The sequence below is a fragment of the Eleginops maclovinus genome, chromosome 15 (assembly GCF_036324505.1).
Source record: "Eleginops maclovinus isolate JMC-PN-2008 ecotype Puerto Natales chromosome 15, JC_Emac_rtc_rv5, whole genome shotgun sequence".
Classification (NCBI taxonomy): domain Eukaryota; kingdom Metazoa; phylum Chordata; class Actinopteri; order Perciformes; family Eleginopidae; genus Eleginops; species Eleginops maclovinus.
Window position 1 is genome coordinate 9,339,187 of NC_086363.1, and position 21,889 is coordinate 9,361,075.

The window sequence follows — 21,889 nt, forward strand, 5'->3', positions numbered from 1 at the left end:
CCATTGAAATGTAGTGGGAAAAAAGTCCTACCTGTGAATCAGCACGAATCAATGCAATGGTGTTTCCTAATGTAATATTACCTAAATCAATTTGGAATTGTATCTATTGTGGAATTACTAAATAGAACATTACATCTTTTGGAGCCTACTTACTAGTAGTGTATGTCAATACCATTTTAATGTCCTTGCCTTTTCAACATCATCACCTTCTGTTTAAATACAATCTTCATAAACAGGAAGGTATTCCAATTAGAAGCAATTGAATATTTGCTCAGTGGACATATTGACTTGTCATAGCAGGGTAATCACAGGTAGAAATTCATGAAGGCACCCTAATTCATCTTATTAAATTACACCTGTGGTTTTAATGATACAATGTCAGTTTTTTAAGCAGTTTATAAATTAAATTGTGAAAGTATAGAAGCAAACAAAACAATTCTAGAGATGAACATACGTTTAATCAAGATTAAATATATGCCCCAAAAAAGATCTTGCAACTCATAAGAGAACTAAACAAGTCAAAACAATACAAAAAAGATGAGCTTTTCTGTCTGTAATGTTAATAGACTCTTACAGTTTGAAACTTTCAAAGAGTTTTGGACTTTCATTCGGGTTAAAATGTATACATATATCTCATTCACCATATTTTACAGTGCATTGATTCTCAAAACCATAGCCTTCTTCCACATCTAAAAACCCATACATAAACTCATTTATAGAATTATTTACATACAAGGCTTGAACAAGTCAACTCAAACCATTTGGTGAGCAATAAGAAAAACAAACATCACACATCAGAACATCTGGGAGCTTTCTGGAACTTATCCCACAAATTTATGGCTGTTAAAGCCATTTTGTTTTACAAATCACCGAATGGATGGGAGGCAAGAGTGGCCTTTAATTAAATAATAACAACTTACACTCAGCAAGGTCATTGGAAGATTATTCAATTTGCAAGTTTTTCCACCTCTGTGTCTTAAAAGTTTGGTTGCATACACACACAAAAATGAACAAATACAGCTCAGTGAGTGATAAAGTAGCACACACTGCTCAAAATGCACCAAGGTGGTAGGTACATAAAGCATGTACATGTAATTTGAAAAAGAACAGAACAATTCTTAAGTATGGCAACAAATGAACTAAGAAACAAAAGTTGATTACACTAAGTTGTCACAACTGAGTTAAGTAAGCAACCACGTCACCAAAAAATACATCATCTTAGTTTATTCACAATACCTTAATTGAGATGACAATTTCAGTTAATTCATACCAGAAAGGAAAAAAGAAACAGAACAACACTTTTTGTGAATGGAATTAGATTTTTCTGACCGCCGCAGAGATGTAACAGTGTGTCATGACCTCCAGAACATAGATTTTCTTTATTTTAAAGGGGTTTGTGTTTGTGTTTCAGAGGGGAGTACAGCCTCTCGAATCTCACAGAATGATAAACACAAAACCTCCCAGGTTATTATAAATATAACATTTGTATAAAATACTAGCTCCTTTTTCATGATTCCATCATGTAGAATAATGAGCAAAGGACATTGGGTGATGTAGAAACAGATGTAGCAGGAAAGGAGAACAGATTATGAATTTGATGATGTTTTTAACCTCTTACTCTGAATAACACACCGAGATGCTTGAGTTTACAAAGCCCTAGGGCCTACTTTTCCATTCTACTGTACATGTACTCCTTAACACACATGACTGTAACCATGGCATGACTTTTTGCCTGTCCTTCATACATTTTGCCAGAAGACCCCATTTAAAAAACAATCTACTCCTGGTGCTCTCTGTCAATCATATAATATTAAGAAATAAAGGTGAAAGACAGACTGTTTTTGTGCAGCGATAAGCCAAAAAGAGCACTACTTCCACTAAACATTTTTTCAAAACTTCATATATGCATGGTGGCTAGGGGAGAGAATAACAGACTACTGTTTTACAATAATAAAAAAAAAGATGATTAGGTTTGTGTACAACAGGTTTTTTTTTAATGTGTGTGAGAGACTTGGCAAAGGCTCTCTTGGACCAGAGGCATAGTGTTATGAAGTACATTTGCAATATAATTAGATTTCAACATTGTCTTGTGTTCTTGTGGGATAAACAACCAACCACTATCACGACCAAACCGGAAATGCTGGCTCGCGGGGTGCTTGATTGCCGTGGTTTCCTTTCACGGTTATGAAAGTGTCTCACTCAGGGCAGAAGCAGCCACAAGGCCACGTTGGACAGTGTAGGGCTGGGTGGTGACAGAAGAGGAGCCCGGGGGGTAAAGTGGTCGAATACAATATGAAAGTGAAGTCCTACAGCTCGGTCTGTGAGAGCAGTGAGGACAGGTAATGGATTTACAACAGGAATACACACTCTTCCAAGGGCTCGATGACAGGCTTTAGCATGGGCATATCATGGGACACGCAGACACACACACAGTACACACATATTAGTCCATTCTCCAATCTAGGGCTCCAGATGTGTCACTTTGTCACCCTCTGGTGGTTTTGTCCAGAACAGATCTGGTATCTCCTTCACACACACACACACAGGCTGCATCATACAAATCTCCACCTACACACACATACATACACACACACACACACACACACACACATATATATGAACATACACACTCCTTGGCTCCCCTGTGTCTGTTTTCAGGCTTATCTGGTGTAGTAGACTCTGTAGTAAACACTCTTGGAGCGCCAGAGTGAATAGGAGTTGTCAAACTTAAGCAGGTAGACTCCGCGGCCGGGGTACTGGTGGCTGCCAGCATACACTTCCTCATGACAGTCCCGCCGGTACACCGGCACAATCTCATCCACCTGGGGCTTCCCTGCCTCCTTCTTCGCCTTCTCTTCCTCACTGGGAGGATCAGCTGAGGACACAGGAACAATGTGTTTAGCTCAGACAGAAAGCAGGGGGGAATCACCAATGAGTCTCATCGTTACGAATGACACTCACAAAAGGCAACACTATAATTCTGCAATGCTATCATTAACCTTAATATTATGGAGTTCATTTGTTACCACAATCCTGAAGACACAATGGACATTCAATTATTTAATTTGATCAAAACAAAATCCATTCCAAGCTCTGTGCAGTGTTTCTAAAAACCTCCCAGGGTTAAGGCATTAACATAATAACATATAATACTGGTATAACATTGCACCATTAAAAACCAGTGGTTAACACAAGGTTTATGACTAAATGTGACAAAATATCTTGCGCATAATTACGTGTGTTACATTTAACATAAAATACAACTTTTACTCCACCTGACAATTAGAAGCAAAGTTCAGAAGAACAGGTTTCATTGCTAAAAGCTAATTTGACCAACAAACCCAAGCCAATTCCACTGCATTATATTGTCCTTTATCTTAACATATTGCCTCCCTTCCTTTCTTTTCACACCACTGCTCTCGGTTCCCTCGTAAGAACACAAACAGGAGCTAGTTAATGTTTATCTATGGCGTGGTAAATGCCTAAACTTGAGATAAGATTTTAATATCTGAAACAAAGTTAAACAACTCTTCATAGCCAAATGAGGAAACTTACAGTTAAATCAATAAAACATACATTTTAATTCAAAAGCAGCCACTTCTGAGGTCAAGATGAAACTGAAAAACCACCATGACTTGATATGTCATTAATTAGCATATATGTAGTCACCATAGCAAATGGCTCTGAACCTCAGATCAAAAGAGCAATAATGACGTAAGGATGGAGTCTTTATCTTTTATATCCATAAGTATAACTAAGGTAATGGCTAGTAAAAGTTTCATATCTTTTTGTTTGTTTTTATTTAAACAACCACCACTAAAGGTCATGCCACACCTGCAGATAATTATTATAAATCAGAAACTATGCAGATTTATTCGAACATTTCTCACCTTCCTCATCCTCGTCCTCATCACTGGACTCTGACACGTGCACGCTGACAGAGGCGGTGGCAGCGTCCGTCCACTCGAAGAAGACCCCAAAGCCGATGTCGTAATAGTCCGTGGCAAACTCCCAGAACAGGTACGAGCCCTCCTCGTGGGTGGGCACACGCACGGTCACCACCTCACCGCGGCCCACTGTGATCACGCTGTCTGCGTCCTGCCGGATTTTCTCCTTGAAGTCCTTGATCTGTGGCCGTGTCCACATGGAGGGGGCGGCGATGACTGGTGGGGAGTCCGCTGTGATCAATGAACACAAAATGACATGATAGAATCGGTTGAGAAATCTGCTGATTCAGCTATCATATTAAGAAACAAATCACTTTTTAAAATGTCCTAAAAGGGGATTTTCTTCCAGCAAACAGACTCAATGCCAATTGGCTCAACTAACCAGCCACCTGTTTACGTGTGTGTGTGTGGGGAAGAGAGATAAACAGCATGTGTGCCAACTGTCAAAAGGTTATTTTTGCAGTGCCAGCTGTCTATCCATCGTTCCTCAAAACATTGTTTTGAGAGTGGAAAGCTAATTTGGCTCAGGATGTATGTTTTGGAATCAGCCCAAGGCCTTGCCGGTGTGAGTGCCTACTCTTGTGTAAGCACAATGTGTGGATGAATGATAAACCAGCAGACTATCATGTATCCCTTGCTCGAGCTCCTCTCCTTCCTGCCCTTCAGGTCACATCAACAAGGACACAACAGATAAGAATCAGGTTTTCAAGTTGTGGTATAAAGCTTTGTTTGTTTGACCAGCCTCTGCTCTTCAAACATTAGCGACCCAAAAAATAAAACAAAGAATCTTTCCAGCGTTTGTGCTTTTTTTAAAGAGAAAACATCCACAGCCCACCAACCTAATAAAGGCCCGTTCTCTGAGACCTCCTCTGCCGGCTCGGGCTCAGGCTCCCGGTCCATGCTCTCCGAGTACGAGTCTGACTGGCCTCCATTGACGGTAGGGGCTTCTTCCCCGGCAGGAGGTGAAGCTGCACACAACGGTGCTGCTGCTGACGCGACGATGGGTTCACCACCACTGAAGCCGCTTGATTCAAGGGAGCCCTGCACCATCGAATCCGCCTGCATCTGCTGCTTCTGTAAGGCCGCCTGCGACCAAAGGTAGACAACATAGAGTCAGGACATCCAAACTACGGACTAAGAATGTTTCTATAATGCTGTTGGAAGGAGGACATACTCCTGATTATATAAGAGTTAAATGTACGGAGTTACACTTTGATATCTTAGATTGTTATCCTGACAACACACTACCTGTTGCTGGGCCAGCTGGACCTGGTAGAGCTGCTGCATGTACTGCTGGTAGTGCTGCTCCTGCAGCTGACGGATGAGTCCAAGCTGTTGCTCCGGGCTGTTGGGGTATTGCTGAGCAGCATACTGTTGGAACTGCACTGCTGTCTGCGCATTCAATGCCGCCATTATCTGTTGTCTGAAAACCAGAACGCAGAGTTGGTGAGGAAGGAAATACAGGAAATGGAGAGGAGAGAATGTTGGACAGTGGACAACTAGGATCTTAGAGAGAAGAGTGATAGAGGAGGCATTTTCCTTTATTGAGTAGGTATCAGCCAAGCACAGATCTGGCAGATATCAATGTCAGAGAAGTGAAAAAAGTCATGCAAAATGTAGTATTTTGAAAAACGCAGTGGTGCAGATAGACTTACTTCTGCTGCTCAATCCGTAGCCGTTCGTCCTCTGCCTGTCTCCTTTCCTCTTCTTCTCTCCTCATCCTTTCCTCCTCCTCAAGCCTCCTTCTCTCCTCCTCCTGTCTTTGTCGCTCCCTCTCCTCCTCCTCCAGCCGCTGACGTGCCTCCTCTTCTTTCCTGGGGTAGACCAATGTAATGAAGGATATTGTAAATTATGTTAATGATCAAATTCATTATGAAATGTGTAGACCGTGGTCAGTAAATGTTTGTCAATAATAATGTCAGTAAAAAATATAATTTAAAAAATCACTGCTGCTTCCCAGTTTTGCTAGTTGCATATGCCGAACAGTGTCTGTATTAAAACACTGTAGCAGAGAGGGGGACTGGAGTCCTTACCTTTTCCTCTCCTGCTCCTCCTTTTCGATCTTGTGTGAGGTGATGTAGGGGGCAAAGAGGTTACAGCACTTGTTCAGCATCTTGACAAACTCCACCATGGCCTCTTCCTTTTCCAGGTTACCTAGGGAAGCCCACTCTTTTCTGTAAGCAGAGCAAGATTGAAGGTGAGGATAAGTAATATAGGCAACTGGGGAAAACGGGCTCAGTCACTAAGTTGTTGTCTTTTTACTCCTTTCTAGACATGTTAATATTTAACAGAAGCAAAACAAGAGGAATTAAAATGTATAGCATTTGTAACAAACATTGTTTATTAAGAACATAGCGAAGAAAAACAAAGTCAACTAAATCTTTACAACTGTGTTTCATACGTTAATTGCAAACATATATTTGTAATGGAATATATGCGAGTGGAAATAGGGCTACTAGCAGTTTAAGGAACTATTTTGACACACCAAATTGCTGAAACAACTACAATTTCTCAACAAAGAAAAAAAAAGGCATTCACACAACCAGATGTCTGCTGGGGTTACCTGCGGTCGTTGCCCAGGACATCAAAGAAGCCGACCTCAGGTGAAGCATCAGGATTATAAGGACCCAGTAACACCTGTTTGTGCAGAGCCACCAGTCGAAGCTTCTCCTCATATGTCGGGTGAAAGGCCTTTCCATCTTTATCTGCGAACAGCAATGTGGGAGATATACATTTGCATTCATTTATTTTTTTACACCTTTCAGTTTAAAGGGCTTGTGAATACTACAAATTAACCTTGTATCATGCTTCAACATGCTAGTAACAACAGTAATAGCCTTTATATTGTCTAAACACTGTTACCTCATAAAATCCTTGTGACTTCAATCACTGAGAAGCTTTCGTCTTTATATGAACAGGCCTACAAGTTACGCAATTAGACCTCACCCTACCTGACTAAAAATACAAAGCACAGATTACCATTGCAGTGTAGTTGGACCGGGCCCAAACCTGTTTGCACAGTCATCACAAGTGCTTTGCTCTTTTAAAAAACAGTTCCAATGCCAATTGATACAATGAACATGCCTCTTGAGGATGTCTGAAAAGTACAGGCAAGAGGAGCAACCAAGCATTGAACACATTAAATATATATCGAGATTTCCTTTAAATACATTTCTTCTAAGCCAAAAAGACATCAAAGGTTGATATACCTTACATACAATGGTGCTTGGACTTGCTATTTTGTGAATTCAAATGACTAATTGAACTCAAAATGATTAAAACATTTTTCAAGGAGTCTTTTGAGCACAAAGTATGCATTGTTTATGTGATGACACTAATGGTAATGTTGTCTTAATGGTGCTGCCAATAACCCAGACTGCCAACATAAAATATCATTCCAGATCTATGCATTGGAAACACAAACATGCTGTCCCACTAACTTGTGCTTTGTATTGGATTTCCTGTAGGAGTAGTAGCAGTAAGGAGTGGCATGAGCACGGATCATACGAGTAGGCAGTTAGCCTGTAAAACAATTCCAGTGGTCATACAACACCATGGGAACTGGAAACGTGGCTTTTAGCAGTAATGCAAACGAGTTGAGCTCAGATCAGACTGTGGATCTGCTATGTTCTCAGGAATGAACCAACTCCTAAAGGCACAGTTGTGACCCGTCAGCGTGTAAATTATCAGAGAAGGATATGTGTAAGCAGCTGACATGCAGGCTTCTTTGAGCCGCATCAATGACAGGGCAGGGCGTGTTTAAACCCCACAAACAAACCACTAAGAGGCACCATTCAGTTAGCAAGAACAGAGTCTTACATTAAAGCTGAGGAAGCAGTCGCTTGACATGCCAGGTTATTCCATCCAAACACAAATAAAAGTACACAGAAGGTAGACAACACCAGATAAACAGCTGGATGGTAATGTTTTGAGGCCATGCAGACACACTAATGGACGCCACGGAAGTGTCGTGCTTATTTTACCCTTTAACAACCAGCTAGTAGCATAGTTAGCTGCGCTGGCTGTTGGTTAGCTTCGAAGCTAATGAAATGTTGCGGCTGACAGCAGCAGCCCCGGTGACAGCTAACACTTAACGTTAGCAAAAGGCTAACTCCACCGACTCGTATTCCAAGTCAGATCTCCATGCTACCTGCTTATTTTCGTTAAATGCGTGGGATTATAACACATGTAAAATACCTTTAAAGAACTGAAGGCCCATTCCATATAGCTCCAGCAGAGGAAACCCCCATTTCCTCTCTATGGCTGATTTGGCTGTCTCTCCATCTTCACCTCCCGCTGCAGCCGGTGTGTCGCTCTCGGGCTCCGCGGCTTCGGCCTCCGGCTCCTCGACCTGGAGCTGCTCGTCCTCCGGGTCGGGACTGAGTGTGAGGCCATCGATAGAAACTTCGAGCCGGCTTGAAGTAGCACTGTCGAGGTCGCCGCTCTGAACCTCTGTCGCCATCATGTAGACTGTCAGCTGAAGCGGCCACGTACCTACTTCCGTTTAGTCTTGGCGGAAGTTCCGGGAGGTTTTTTCTTCCCTCGATGTAAATAATGACGTCGCATTACCAGAGCAGATAAATATTTACACAAGTAACTTATTTATCCATTTTCTTTTAATACTTTTTTCTAATTTTAAAATGATGCATGCAGTCGTGTTTTTTTAATGTATATAAAATAATTAATATAAAAATGTAAGCATTAAAATATGTTATTGTGGAATTGGATTTAACTTGTTATATATATTGGGCTGTTAACAGTATTGATATTTTGGAGTTTAAATATGATAGCATTACATTGGTTTAAAGACCTTTTTACAAAAACATAAACATTTTGGGATCCATTAAAGGGGGTAGTTAAAGCTATAAAATAAGCATGAAGGACAAACTACAGCAGGTAACAAAGACACTACAGCTAAAACACCTCAAATATATCAGAAGCATTTTCTGTACTGATGTACACACACTATCATCATCTTCTGCTGTGATTGCTAAGAGCCTTTACAATTCATTATTAGTATAGTATTAGTAACTACACATGTACTTAAAACATCCCTCAAATACACAACTGCCAAACTTATACCAAAGGCCCATAAGACAATGACATTTTAACATGTACCTGCAAACTTGTGAGGATAACTTACCTGTCTGTCTGCAGGTTAAATGTATAGTGGTCAGGTCAAACTGTGGGCTAAACATTGGTCAGACTTTAAAGGTGTGAACATGCTTTTGTTTGTGTCTACAGTTAACTGCCAACTGGAAATGGCCAGTAGAAATCCCAAAGTGTTTCGACTGTTTGATGTTTTAAAGTGCAGTCTATTAACTACAATATACCAGCATTATTTTAATCTATGTTGAAAACATTTTTATGGGATGCCAGTTTGAAAAGATGACCTAATAATAACACAAACATCAATCATGCATAACAGTTATAGCAATGCTGAGTTAATATTCATAAGCAAGGTTGCCAAAACTAGCCAATTTGTAATCTGTTCTAACCTTTTTTCTACTCTTTACTTAAATATCATTTGTTGCTTATTGTATGGCCTCTTTTGCACTGGTCAACTGCAAATGTACAACGGTGGCACTAATAACCAATGATCTTATTTATCTATCTTATTTTGGTCAAAGCAACATCTACAATAAACAAGCCTCCCATGATAAGACAACAAAATCACTTCATCTCTGTGGTGTTAGGTAATGAAACATGTTTAAATGTGTTTAATTTAAACTCATCCAAGAATGCCCACATAACCAGACTTCCAACAATCAAATAAATGTCCATCAGGAGCTTGAAGGTGCCTTTATGTAAATCTTAATTTGGACAAACAGCTTTTACTGTTCGGGGGATCAACTTGTTTCCTTTTAAGTTGTGGGTTTTAAACCACCAGACTCAGACACAATATTATCACACAAGCTATTGCACAATATGCCGGAGCTTGCACTATATTGTTGTTTTAATTTATTTGATGTCTTGTAATTGCATTGTTGAGGAACCTGTAAGCCACGATTTTCATTCATTACATAACGTGTATGTGTTAATAAACATTTGAATCTTCAATCTAATGTATTTGTTTTGAAACATCTCTAAAGAGTTTTATGTGTTTTAAGGGCCCATCCAGGCACGTAATAGCAAATTAACGTTACGGCTATAAATAATGTGGTGAGTGGCACTGGTTAATGCTACATACTTAACAATAAACATTAAATAAATAAATGACATTTTCCATGCCTGAAGAACTTTTTAGCCACAGATGAGGGATGAGGCATTACTGTTCATTTCAGCTCTCAGAAAGCATTCTTGGCCCTTTACCACCAAAGATCAGGAACTTCAACAGCCTGATTTTAGCATAGCAATCTGGTCTGTGCACACAGGCAATACCCAATTAGGGGTCAAAGACAAAGCAGTCTGTGAACTGTGAATGTCTTTACACACAAGCACATCCTACCTGAACAATGCTGTATGTGTCAAAGTACAGAGATCAAAAAGTGTTGGTTGTGAAATGACACGGTGGCTGTCAAGTTATTTTCGCACAGAGATCAACAAATAATAACCAGAGAAAACTGTTGGTGAATTTTTATTTTTGGTCTGAGCTACAGGTCTCTTTGTGCATTGCAAGTTTAACTTCATACAATCTATTCAACAATGACTTAAAACAGTCACAGCTGCATCAGATAAATCATATAAATGATGATGAAGTACAATTCTGGAAAGCATTTCATGTTACAATAGTGCACCCACACCCAACATAATTAAATATGATGCATGAAATTGAATCTATAATTGCAAATGTATGCTGTCAAAAATCATTCTGACGTAAGACACAAGCTACATGAAACTATTATTTATAAATTCTAATAATTGTTAGGATAACTATTTATATAAAGCACCATATAAAGCTTACATTTAAAAATAAATAAATTATAAAGCAATCAAAATAAAGAATTTAAGAGTCAAACAAGACAAAATAATTCATACATACAGGAAAGAAAGAAAAAGCCATTAGATAACATTGAGACATAAGAAGAGATGTACTGTAAAAGGAAAGCCCTGAGTTCGCCTGCCTGAGATCATTATTGTCCAAATATGTGTAAACAAATTAGTCTGTCTGTGGTTCTACCTGACCTCTTGACTTGATCCCTCCTGAACCAAGTGAAGGTGAGCCATTCAATAAGTGCCCACTCCTGCTTACTTTTGAGGTTTGTGTATTGAGATTAACTTTGTTGCCCCTGAAAGGGGGCAGGAAGCATAATTTCCTACATACACCAGTGTGGAGTAACCTTCAAAGAACTGAATACTTAAAAAAATCTACTTTTTACATTTAAAGAAAAACCATCACAAACAAAAGTATAATCACAGTCTGAATACAAAACCTTAATATATATCACATGACATGTTTTTATTTAAAAAACAAACATGTATTTATTCTCTTAATGCTTAACTAATGGAATATTTGTTATCTAGTATCTTATCATGTACAAACACATTTCCAATACAGAACATAGGAAACTGTCCACAAAGTGAAAAGTCTTCTCGAATTGCGTATACATTCAGTTGTTTGAATTTATGGAAATAGATTTCCCTTTTTACAAAATAATAAAAGCTTTGACCGGAGACTACAAGATACAGCAAATATATGTCGCACCTAAAACAACAAACACCATACCTTTGCGAGGGGTTAACCGTTGAGGAAATGGCAGTTTCCGACTGTCTCTCTTTGAAGGCTACATGTCCATTATTGCTTCATCCATTCCAAAGCGGATAAATGTTTTCACTGCCGATGTGTATTGAGCATGCAGATTCCATTAAAACCCTTTTCAAGAGACCTGCGGCCGCTCCACCGCCCCAGGTGTGAGGCCTTCACACCTCCGGAGGCCTGCAGACGTCTGAAGGTTGCGCACGGCCGCTGCAGTGCCAGCCGGCCCCGATGGCTGCCCCATTCACACATGCAGCCAGCGTCACCTTTGATCGCCGGGGGGATTTAACCCCAGCGAGCAGCGCACCTCTCAAACTCAGTCAGTCGCTGGAAATAGGTCGTGGGGGAACATGTCTTCAGTTCATGGAAATATGCGAGTTGGGGATCTGAATCATTTCCAGATGTATCACGAGGGACCTTTGCAGACCAACAGCCTGGTGAACTCAGGTAGGTGGCAAGCATGAGTAGGACTGCATTTTACGATAAGCTATGAAAGAGCCTACACCACTGGTAACAGTACATCGCGACTTTGCAGCTGGCTCCTGTGCTGGATTTACGCACACGTCCCGCGTCATGTTTCTTTGGCTCGTACTTATTTCTGCACGCTTTCTTTACAGATTATGGAGCTCCCGATGTTACAAACTACTTTAGCTCCACGAACTCTGCGCCGAGGGCAGATAAATGCGTGGCAATACTGACCCACAGGAGAAAGAGGACTAACTTCACCCAGCAGCAAATTGAGGTGCTGGAGAAAGTTTACTCGGATACTAAATATCCTGACATCTACCTGCGGGAGAGACTGGAGGCTCTGACCGGGCTTCCCGAGTCTAGAATTCAGGTAATTAAAATGACCAATCAAAGATGCGCCATTTACTAAAAGCAATTCAAGTACATCAGACAACACGTTTTCGTGAATTGTTTAACTCACTTTATGTCTTTCTTGCACACATTTCAGGTGTGGTTTCAGAACAGAAGGGCCAAGTCTCGTCGCCAGGTTGGCTCCTCAGTGTCCATGAAGGTCCCCACACCGCCAGCAGCTAGCAAATTCAGCCAGCTCCAGAGCAGGATGGGTCCAGAGAAAGGTAATTATTGCAGTAAATCATGTTGTTCCTGTTTTGAGTACCTTCCTTAGATTAAGAATTCCATTTTATTCCCAATGCCTTGGAAGGGTTAATCAAATATATATTGAAAGAAAGATAAGCAAGTCTCAAATGTATCATGTCACAACATCTGAGACTGCTCTACAGGTATTAAATAAGAGACAGATTTTATGGACCCACAGATGTTTTTGTTATACCCGTGACAATGGCCAACATTCTCTTGGTGTACACTTCTACTCTTGATTTAGAGTAATCTTAGTTTATATTAAATGGTGCTACCACTCCCTCACGTGTGATGAATGAGTAAATGTGCAATGTAGAAAAACAACATTTATTTTATTTCAAAGCTAAACACTCTACTCTTCTTTTCTCTTTCAGTCTATGACAACAATCATGGAAGCGAGGCACACAGGATAGGAGGTTTTGGACTGGAGGACAGTTTCCGACCTACGATGCACCAAAGCACGGGTGACGCTCACAGAGCCAGTATGCCTCCCAAATCCAGCAGCTACGAGCACACGCCGGTCTCCTGCATCTTTGACAAGGAGGGGGCGAGAGTAAAGCCTGAGCAGATGCAACGGCTCGAAATGAGCGTCAACGTGCCGTGCTGCAACGTCCATCTGTATCCCAAAGAGAATGAGCATCAGCCCAAGATGGAAGCCAACATGCCCGCCAACCAGGACCCGAAGGTTCTAGTGGAATATGACAACTTCCCTCCGAACAAAACCATTGGACCAGAGATGAAAGTTGTGATTCCTCCCATTCCCCCCCAAATAACTTCAGCAGGTCATCGCCAAAGGATAATGGATGCCAAATCCCATATCCATGCGTGAGGGTCGCAGGAGACCAGTTCAGCCACTTCTCCCCGATCCATGCCACCGAGGCGCAGGACTTTACCGACTCAGACTCGGACTGGGACAGCGAGGCCCTGGCGGGCTTTAGTGGCTTTATGTGATGTATAGTAAGAGCTGATATAAAGCTCTGTGTATAATAAGAGGCAGTATACAATTGTTTGCGACAAAGGAAAAAATGTATTTATTGTAAAATAGTAATAAAACTGTTGATTGTAAAGAAAAGAACTGTTGATTGGTTATATCTGTTAATAAATACTAACAAATACAACACTGCTTTGCAATATTATGTTTAATATAAAAAGACGGAAACATTTATATACATTTGCCCTGAGGCACTCTCATATACAACTTTACAAAAACTGAAAAAGGAGATTCTCTAGGAAAAAACTGCTGACTAGAATATTTCATGGGCTTACATCAGTGATGCAGGCTTAGTGTGGGGTGGGGTGGGGGTGGGGGGGTGCAGCAATAGCCATGCCAAATATGGAAATGCTAAGGTCATTTTAGCAAGGCATCAAAACCCCCAGAGTTCTCCTTTATAAAAATACCAAAATCTCTTTTCAGTGCACACAAAATTACAAAAGCCATTTCTGATTACACAGCAGAAATGTTGACCACAGTCCTAATAATCAGAGATATTGTACACTTATCTACAATAAACAATTTTATAAAACATTCTTTAGCCTCCCTGTGCTTAACATCCGCGGAGCAACACAACACAACACTTACAGGGGGAAACTTTAGAGATAGCAAAATATTGTTTTGATAACGATGAACACCTACTCAAAAATAAATAAATATGGACTATAAAAACTGTAAAAATCAATGTTTGGCACATGGAACCAATAAATAACCATGGAGAGGTTGTAGATGTGGATTTGTGGTAATAGCTAAAGGCTCTTTCAGATTTGTGTTTAATTGGGTGCACCAACATTCTCCTACAATAAAACGGGCGGGTAAAATACTCACAAAATCATCCCTTCAGGAAAAAACGTCAGGAGTCTGGGCAGAACTCTGAGTCGTTTCACCAGGACATCCAAATTCAGAGTGTAAGCGTCTGGTCCATAACATCCACATGAGTTATTTGTGTTTGCAGTCTATGTATCAGTTCAAGTGAAAGCACCACCTCAAAAGACAATGTGAATGGACCGCACCTGTGAGTGTGCATGCACCTGTGTGTGTGGCGTGGGTGGTGCCGGCACTCAGACTGCGTTGGTGTTGTTGGCAGAAAATGCATGCAGGTTGCCCAGCTGACTAAGGCCGCTCTGGATGTGTGCCACGTGGATCTCAACATTGTTCTGGAAGCAACTAGAAATACAGAAAAGGATAAAAAGGTTAAAACACGGTTACTTAATCAGAGTCAGTAATCCTTTATTAGTCCCACAGTGGGGGAAATTAACTTCAAATGGAAATGTGGTTGATCAAAAGTATGGAGTGACCATCCACTCGACCATCAAACTTAGAAGTTCATAAATAAGGATTTCACCAAACAACATTTTTTGTCCTGTAAAATGTGACGGTTGCGTGTGTGTGTGTGTGTGTGTGTGTGTGTGTGTGTGTGTCTTTATCCATGTTTTTTCTTCATTGAACGATATACTGTATCTCCCATGCACTGATATTTATGAAATCAGTTATTTTAGTGACTTTTCTTTCTTTACTCTACTTCTTTGATTATATATTTGTATTTAAATGTATGTCCATATGGTCTGTAACTCCAGTATAACTATGGTTTATAATCTGTTAAAATGCTAAAAGTCACAGAAAGAAATTGTTGTTGGAAATGCTCATCTTGTGGCTGACTGAATGTTGACTCACCAGTGATTTGAATATGAATAAAGACCAAATTTAGTTACTCATGTTTGCCCGTGACACCAATAGAACATCATGAGCCATCCCATCAACCCTTGTGTGTAGTGTGACTAAGGAAGTGGAAATAAAAACAAGGCAGGTTCTTTTACCTGAGGTTGGAGGGATCAATCGATGCCTTGATGTCATTTAGGGAGTCTGTTAGAGATTTAAACTCAAAAGAATTCAAGTCTCCTCCATCAGCCAGACACTGAAACAAACCAGACAAATGATGGAATTAACAAGTTACAAAAGCACAGGACTGATATTTAAAAACTGTTCATAAACGACTGTTAAAGAAAATTCACAATGGATTTTTAACTCATTGATGTGGTTGCCAAATGTTTAATTAATATATTACATAGAAGTTCCTCCTGCCATATGTCAGAAAACATGAAGGCAGGCCTGAAAGCAGACGGCAGCTCAGCGTTCATATTTCCTCTACCTTGATCTGTAGCAGCAGCGCAGTGAGGCGGGACATGAGCTGTGTGAGGCTGGGGTTGGTCACACTCTGCTGTCCGTCCTTCAGAGTGTTGCTCAGCTGCACCATCTGCTGGGCCTCGTCCTCACAGCGCCGCCGCAGCTGTGTGGGATGGTCAGCCGGCACCATGCCCTGATCCGGAGCCAGCTGGACGGACATATTAATGATTCACGTCACAAATAAGGCACTGTTATATCACAATTTCAGAACAGTGCATGACTTGGACCTGGATTGCAAGCACACACACACACACACACCCACACAGAAATTGACAATAAAGTTGACCTTGACTGAAAGGTCACTGCGAATCATTTTTTTCTGTACTTGGCTGCAGGGGCTTAACATTAATGGACTTACATCACAGCAGAACTGATGGACCTCGTGAAGCACCTTGTTGAGATCTTTATTGAGCTGCTCGAGCTCCAGCACTGTGGTTGCATATCGCTTCTGGAAGTCCAGGTCAATCGGCATCGAGTACGACTTCTGAACACACAAACACAATCATATTCTTGGTTAGTTTTGATGTAAGCATCTCAAGGTGACATTTACCAGGATTTGGAGCACCTTTTTCTAAAATTATGATGATGATGATGATGATGTACCAGTTTCTCTGCCTCCGTGTTCATTTCTTTCAAGTGCTTGATGTGCTCTTTCTTGATCATGAGGATCTTCGACAGCCTTGTCTAGTTGTGGGAAAAGTAAACGAAGAATTAGTTCAAACAAAGCGCCACACAGTTTTAGGATATCATATTTAAGTATTCCATTCGACAGGATGTATTTACCACTTGGACGAGGAACTTGACAGGAAATCCCCCCAGTGTATCTCCCTCAGCACCAGGCAGTTTGTTCCTCCACGGGGACTGGTTGATAAGAGGGTCATTATCCTGTTATTAAAAACAAACAAAAAGGACGATTAGTTGATTGATCTCCATAAGAAATCACAAGGAGGAGATTTAGTAGATTCAAAACAGAACTTGATGTTATGAAACAATGTCTTCATACATTTAATTCCAATACTGGCTAGCATATCCAAGTAAGATTTAGCATAAATACATTTACAGCTACATCTCTTCAGAATGAATGTGTTATGTGCTAATATATAAAAATGTACACAGCACATGTTAAGCTGCTGGTGTATGTAGGTTGTAGGTTGTACCATGAGGACAGGAGTAGTAGCGGACGGGTACGGCCCTCTGGGCGGAGTCATGACGTTCTGCATGTAGCGTGATATCCGGTGCTTCTGGGCAAAGGCTGAAATGGGCATGGTCTCATTGGGCTCATTGCTCTGGAAAACACAATCCCATCATCTGAGGTTTAAAAACACATTCCTTGAGATCACATATTTCACATCTTATTTCTTGACACTAAAAATCTTACTTTAAATGAAAATTAACTAATTATAACTTGAATAAATAAATATTTTCTAAATAATCCTGCTATGAAAAGTTTGTGGTCAACCGAAGATACAGCGATCCTCTCTTCCACACACACCTCACACAAGTGATTTTATTCACTATGAGTGAACTCATCCAACCCATGATGATGACAAAATATTAACTAACAATATTATAAACAATGCCAAAATATAAACAATCAAAAACCCTATGAAATAAACAGAAATCCCCACTCTCTGACATTCATTTCAAACACACTTTCGGGCGAGCGGTTGTGTTGGCGAGCAAAGAGGCGGGCCTTACCAACACTTCGTAGTCAGGCACAGTGTGTGTTCCCAGGCCGCTGCGGTCGAAGGTGACCCGATAGGTGGCTGCGCTGGTGTCCACGGCATCGATCTGCCCGGTGAACAACCCGTCATGGACGCCTCGGAGTCTCGCTGTGGAGCAGGAAAAAATAAAATGGTAATACTGTACATATCAGTGAGCGACATCTTCACTACTGTAATCAGTGCTTGAATCTAGGTCATAACAATAACATCCAAAAGTCAATATACTTTATCAGGGAATGCAATATTGTTGTTTGTTTGTATAAATAATATCCCCCTTTTTGTTTGTATGAACACACATCAGGCAAATACTGAATTATTGGGTCTGTGGAAGGTCATTAGACTTCAATGATAATCATTTGTTAACATTTAACCAGAGATGTGTAACTTTTGACGAAGGGGTGTGTTCATTAAAGTCCTCCTACCAGTGACTTTGGTTCCTATGATGAGTGGCAGAGGGATTTCATCAGGAAGGTCTTTGCAGTTAGACACATCAGACAGCTTCCTCTGCTGCAGCAGGCGCATCTTCTGCCTCTTCTGCCTCAGCGCTGTCCGCTCCTCAGAGAAGAATGCTGATGAACACCTGGTTGGGATAACAAAGCATAGCACTGTAAAACCGTTTCACATTTCAGAATTTCATATGTCTGACGTACACAAAGACAGACTAAAATGGCTGTAAAGATTGCGGCATACCGCCGAGGTTTCCCCATCAGTCTCCGGATTGTTCCCCACTCAACCCTTGTTAATTTTCTTGTTTTCAGGTTGGGGAAAGACTCCTTGAGGCACAAGCAGAATTCATTGTCACCCTCAAAGAGAGGTCTGGAAAAAGGAAATAATAAACAACAAAGTTAACACAGAAGTTGCTCCTAACCTCTTGAATTATGTTGGTTTTAAATACAGATTATATGATAGTTGCCTTTAATCCAACTAAATCATTTCATTTTTTCTGAAGATGAATGAGAGGCTTTACCTGTCTATATTGGAATAGAACCATTCGTAGATGCACCATTTGTGAGCTTTGGGTAGCTTGAGGAGGTTTCTTAATCTCAACCCTATTTTCTGGGAGGCTTTCTTATCTGGTGTCGCCACATTAGAACATTTCTGCAAAGCAAAACATATTGTCATTCCACAAATATATATAAATCATATAAATGAAGCACCGTAAGTGGGGATTGAGTTTTACTGTATACAACAGCATGCTAACTTCATTTTTTGATACACCCTGCTTTGATGCATTTAAGAGCTGTTATTTTTTTGTATTACTTTAAACCATTTCTATTTGCGAAAAACAAAAAACTAAATGAAGCTGCAGATTAAAATTGTACTGCAATTTAACCATGAAAAAGGTAAGCATAAAAACACAGGAAGCTACGGGATGCTGTTGTCTCCAATACATTTTCTCTGACAAGCAGCACAACTTTCACAGGGCCTTTTACCCTCGCATACATCATTGTGGTTTTTTTTTCTCTTACGGGTAAGCAGCTTCCTGAAAATGTTTACTTAGACCCTCGGGGAAATTCGCTCTCAGTTGATTAAAATGTTTTGAGTAGGTGGAATGATTTAATCTTGATCAAAACATGGTAAGTGATTGCCACAATTGATAGATAAGATAGGATTTGCTCCCGTTTGTTTACCTGTGGTGTGGTGCTGACCCTCTGGCTCCTCCGAGGGGATCTGGATGGGACACGTTGCTGGGGCGACACCTCATCCACCTCCCGAAACAAACGGCTCCTCTTTGAGCTCCGTGTGGGCTGAAAGGACAAATGTGGACAGGAATTTATAAATATAGCCAATAAAGCTACAAAGACAAAATAATACACACAATAACACATTTTGGTCATTATTCTAAGAAAATAGTGTATAACATCATCAGACATGAGCATGATTTGAGTGTCGGATTTCCCATGTTTTTTTCAAGCTTATCAATCATTATATTCTGTGGATCAGAAGCGTGTCTCTTACTGTGTCCATTGTGAGGGAGGCGTGTCGTCCCCTGGTGTTGTGAGCTCTTGGGAAGTTATTTTTTTCATTCAGAGTGTTGGACAAACTGCCTTCTACAAAAAAAACACCAATGCATTCATTTTAGAAAGCAAAGACACCACATAAACAAGACCCCAGTGGGACCTTCTCAATATCAAATGTCAGAATCAAAACTATTCTCACATCGCAGAAAACATAAAGGGAAGTTTCCACTTACAAGCAAACCTGGAACATTTTCTTACAGGTCTTAACATATCTTATCCTTGCCAATATTGAAAACAGCAGTGGAAGCCACAATAGGACTTCAGAAGAGCTGCATTAGCCACAATGTACTACAGTGTGGGTTGTTACTGAAAGCTTTTTCGCTATGTCGAGTTATAGTCTAATCCAATGAAGGGTAAAAGATTCCTGAAGTAAACCTCTCACATACCTCAGCTAATACACATGAGGACAACATCAAATCACAAACTAGCCTAAATATTCTTCATTGGCCATGTACAGTAAGTTAACGCCAAAAAGGAATTTGACTCCAGTTTTCAGTCGTTCCCAATATACTTACACACTTCCAAGAAACAAATGTACAGATAAATAAAGATTTGGCTCACATACCTTTTAGACTGACAAGGGCCTCTGCTGAGGAGCCTGGGTAAGAAGACATATTGGGCTACATCAGTAACACACTAATAAGAATAACTCTTAAATGCTGTAAATATTTTACTGCCAATTAGTAAGCAATTAAGAAAAACAAAGATGGTCAGGTGGGTGATCAGAATCTAGTTAATTACCAGTTACATTTTCATAATAACGACAAGTATTTACACCAAATCTAGTACACTGAACATATGACAAACTGAAGTGTATTATATTTTAGTGGAGGGCTGTGCATATTTTAAGAGAGGTAGGGATATACAGAAATAAAACAAATATCATATAAATGAACATTAACATGGCTCACAGTATTTAAAATGAACAATATGTTGTTCACATGATGTGCATTCAGGAATCATGCTGAATAGTATTACGTTTATGTAATAGGATTACTTAGCTATATTTTAGAAAACGCCTTGAAATAGCTGACGTTTATGAGACTGCCCTTTAAACACTGACAGGGGATAGGGTGACTGAAGTTAGATAATAAAGCTAGCGCAGTCAGTTAGGCCCTAATCCCCAATTTGAGCTGTCAACCACGGGCATAACATCAGCTGTACAGATCATATCAACGAAACGATCCGAACAAGCTAACATCACAACATGTTACGACCCGGATATTATATTCACTTACATTAACTACGACTGGAATGACTATTCAGAAGATAATCGCCACAGAACTTGTCTAGTCTACCTTTACCAGCTTGACCCACAAAACGTTAGTTACCCATGTAACGTTACATTACCCAGCGCTAACAAACGTTAAATATAAAAAGGTGTCAGGGAAGAGTGCAAAAACTATACCAGTAAAACAGAAAGCTAGTAGCTAGCTTGTGTACTTTGGTTATAAACACGTTATGGTAGTCCTTTTGTCATTGCTTGTTACGATCCAATGCTAGCACAGATTAGCTCACGGCTAAGCTAACGTTATTTGTTTACCCAGTTGAGCTAAAGTAACTTGCTCAACTCCAACATTAGCCATAGTTAGCCTTTCATGCTAACAAGCGTTAGCTGACTGAACAAACCGGTTTCTCTTTACGTCTAAAAAATGACTTTGTGAACTCTACCTAAAACTATAGATATTCATAACATGGACAGCGATGGCAGTTTATCACCAAATATTTATTTTTTTATCATAACGGGACTGCTGCGTGTTTACAACGCAAAACTCCTTGAATTTGTGTTGTTACTCACTCTCGTCTAACAGCTGGTCCATCTCCGCCATCTTGAATTAGCCGCGCCGCTTTTTCAAAGACCTTGTCAAAATGCATTCTGGGTCGGGACGCTATCAGGAGGGCGATATGAGAAACGAAACTCCAATTATTTATCAAACTGATGGTTTGAGAATGTATTTCAATTATACAAACATACTGAAAATTATTGGTCACTTAATTTAAAGGTAATTTACAGCACAAAATCTTCCTGGAAATGCCTGGAAAACCTGTTCATAAGCTGGAGTCACAAATCGGCAACCCTCCATTGTTTCATTCAGCACTTCGGTAACTGACATATAATAATTAGTATTTCTTACATTTCATTCAACTTTGGTAAAGGTTTTTTGTTTCGTCCATGTGGAAGTTTGTGTTCTTAATTGGGGTTAAACACAGCACCACCAAAC

At 40.2% G+C, this 21,889-nt stretch overlaps 3 protein-coding genes across 4 annotated transcripts; 1 reads left to right on the plus strand and 2 right to left on the minus strand.

Moving 5' to 3' along the window:
- Positions 1-436: 436 nt before the first annotated feature.
- Positions 437-8,438, minus strand: acbd3 (acyl-Coenzyme A binding domain containing 3). The gene is made up of 8 exons (XM_063901793.1): positions 8,145-8,438; positions 6,511-6,652; positions 5,981-6,121; positions 5,603-5,761; positions 5,196-5,370; positions 4,787-5,033; positions 3,891-4,178; positions 437-2,875 (listed from the first exon to the last, which is right to left on the minus strand). Exons 1-8 carry the CDS (start codon positions 8,410-8,412, stop codon positions 2,661-2,663), a joined length of 1,635 nt encoding a protein of 544 aa, XP_063757863.1. The 5' UTR covers positions 8,413-8,438; the 3' UTR covers positions 437-2,660.
- Positions 8,439-11,989: 3,551 nt separating this feature from the next.
- On the plus strand, positions 11,990-13,850 carry mixl1 (Mix paired-like homeobox). The gene is given in 5 exon segments (XM_063902637.1): positions 11,990-12,090; positions 12,261-12,481; positions 12,599-12,725; positions 13,122-13,514; positions 13,517-13,850. Coding segments are annotated over 5 exon segments (1,020 nt in total). The 5' UTR covers positions 11,990-11,993; the 3' UTR covers positions 13,699-13,850.
- Positions 13,851-13,868: 18 nt separating this feature from the next.
- lin9 (lin-9 DREAM MuvB core complex component) lies at positions 13,869-21,528 on the minus strand. Of its 2 annotated transcripts, none has more exons than XR_010167489.1 (15): positions 21,466-21,528; positions 20,233-20,265; positions 19,606-19,697; positions 19,278-19,394; positions 18,614-18,744; positions 18,337-18,462; positions 18,069-18,226; positions 17,621-17,754; positions 17,080-17,208; positions 16,706-16,807; positions 16,488-16,606; positions 16,281-16,406; positions 15,888-16,070; positions 15,556-15,653; positions 13,869-14,905 (listed from the first exon to the last, which is right to left on the minus strand). XR_010167489.1 is itself a non-coding variant. In XM_063901792.1 (15 exons), exons 1-15 carry the CDS (start codon positions 21,494-21,496, stop codon positions 14,800-14,802), a joined length of 1,647 nt encoding a protein of 548 aa, XP_063757862.1. In that variant the 5' UTR covers positions 21,497-21,528; the 3' UTR covers positions 13,869-14,799. The 2 variants fall into 2 exon arrangements, 1 of the variants encoding a protein (XP_063757862.1); XM_063901792.1 differs by having other exon boundaries at positions 16,526-16,606.
- Positions 21,529-21,889: the final 361 nt, after the last annotated feature.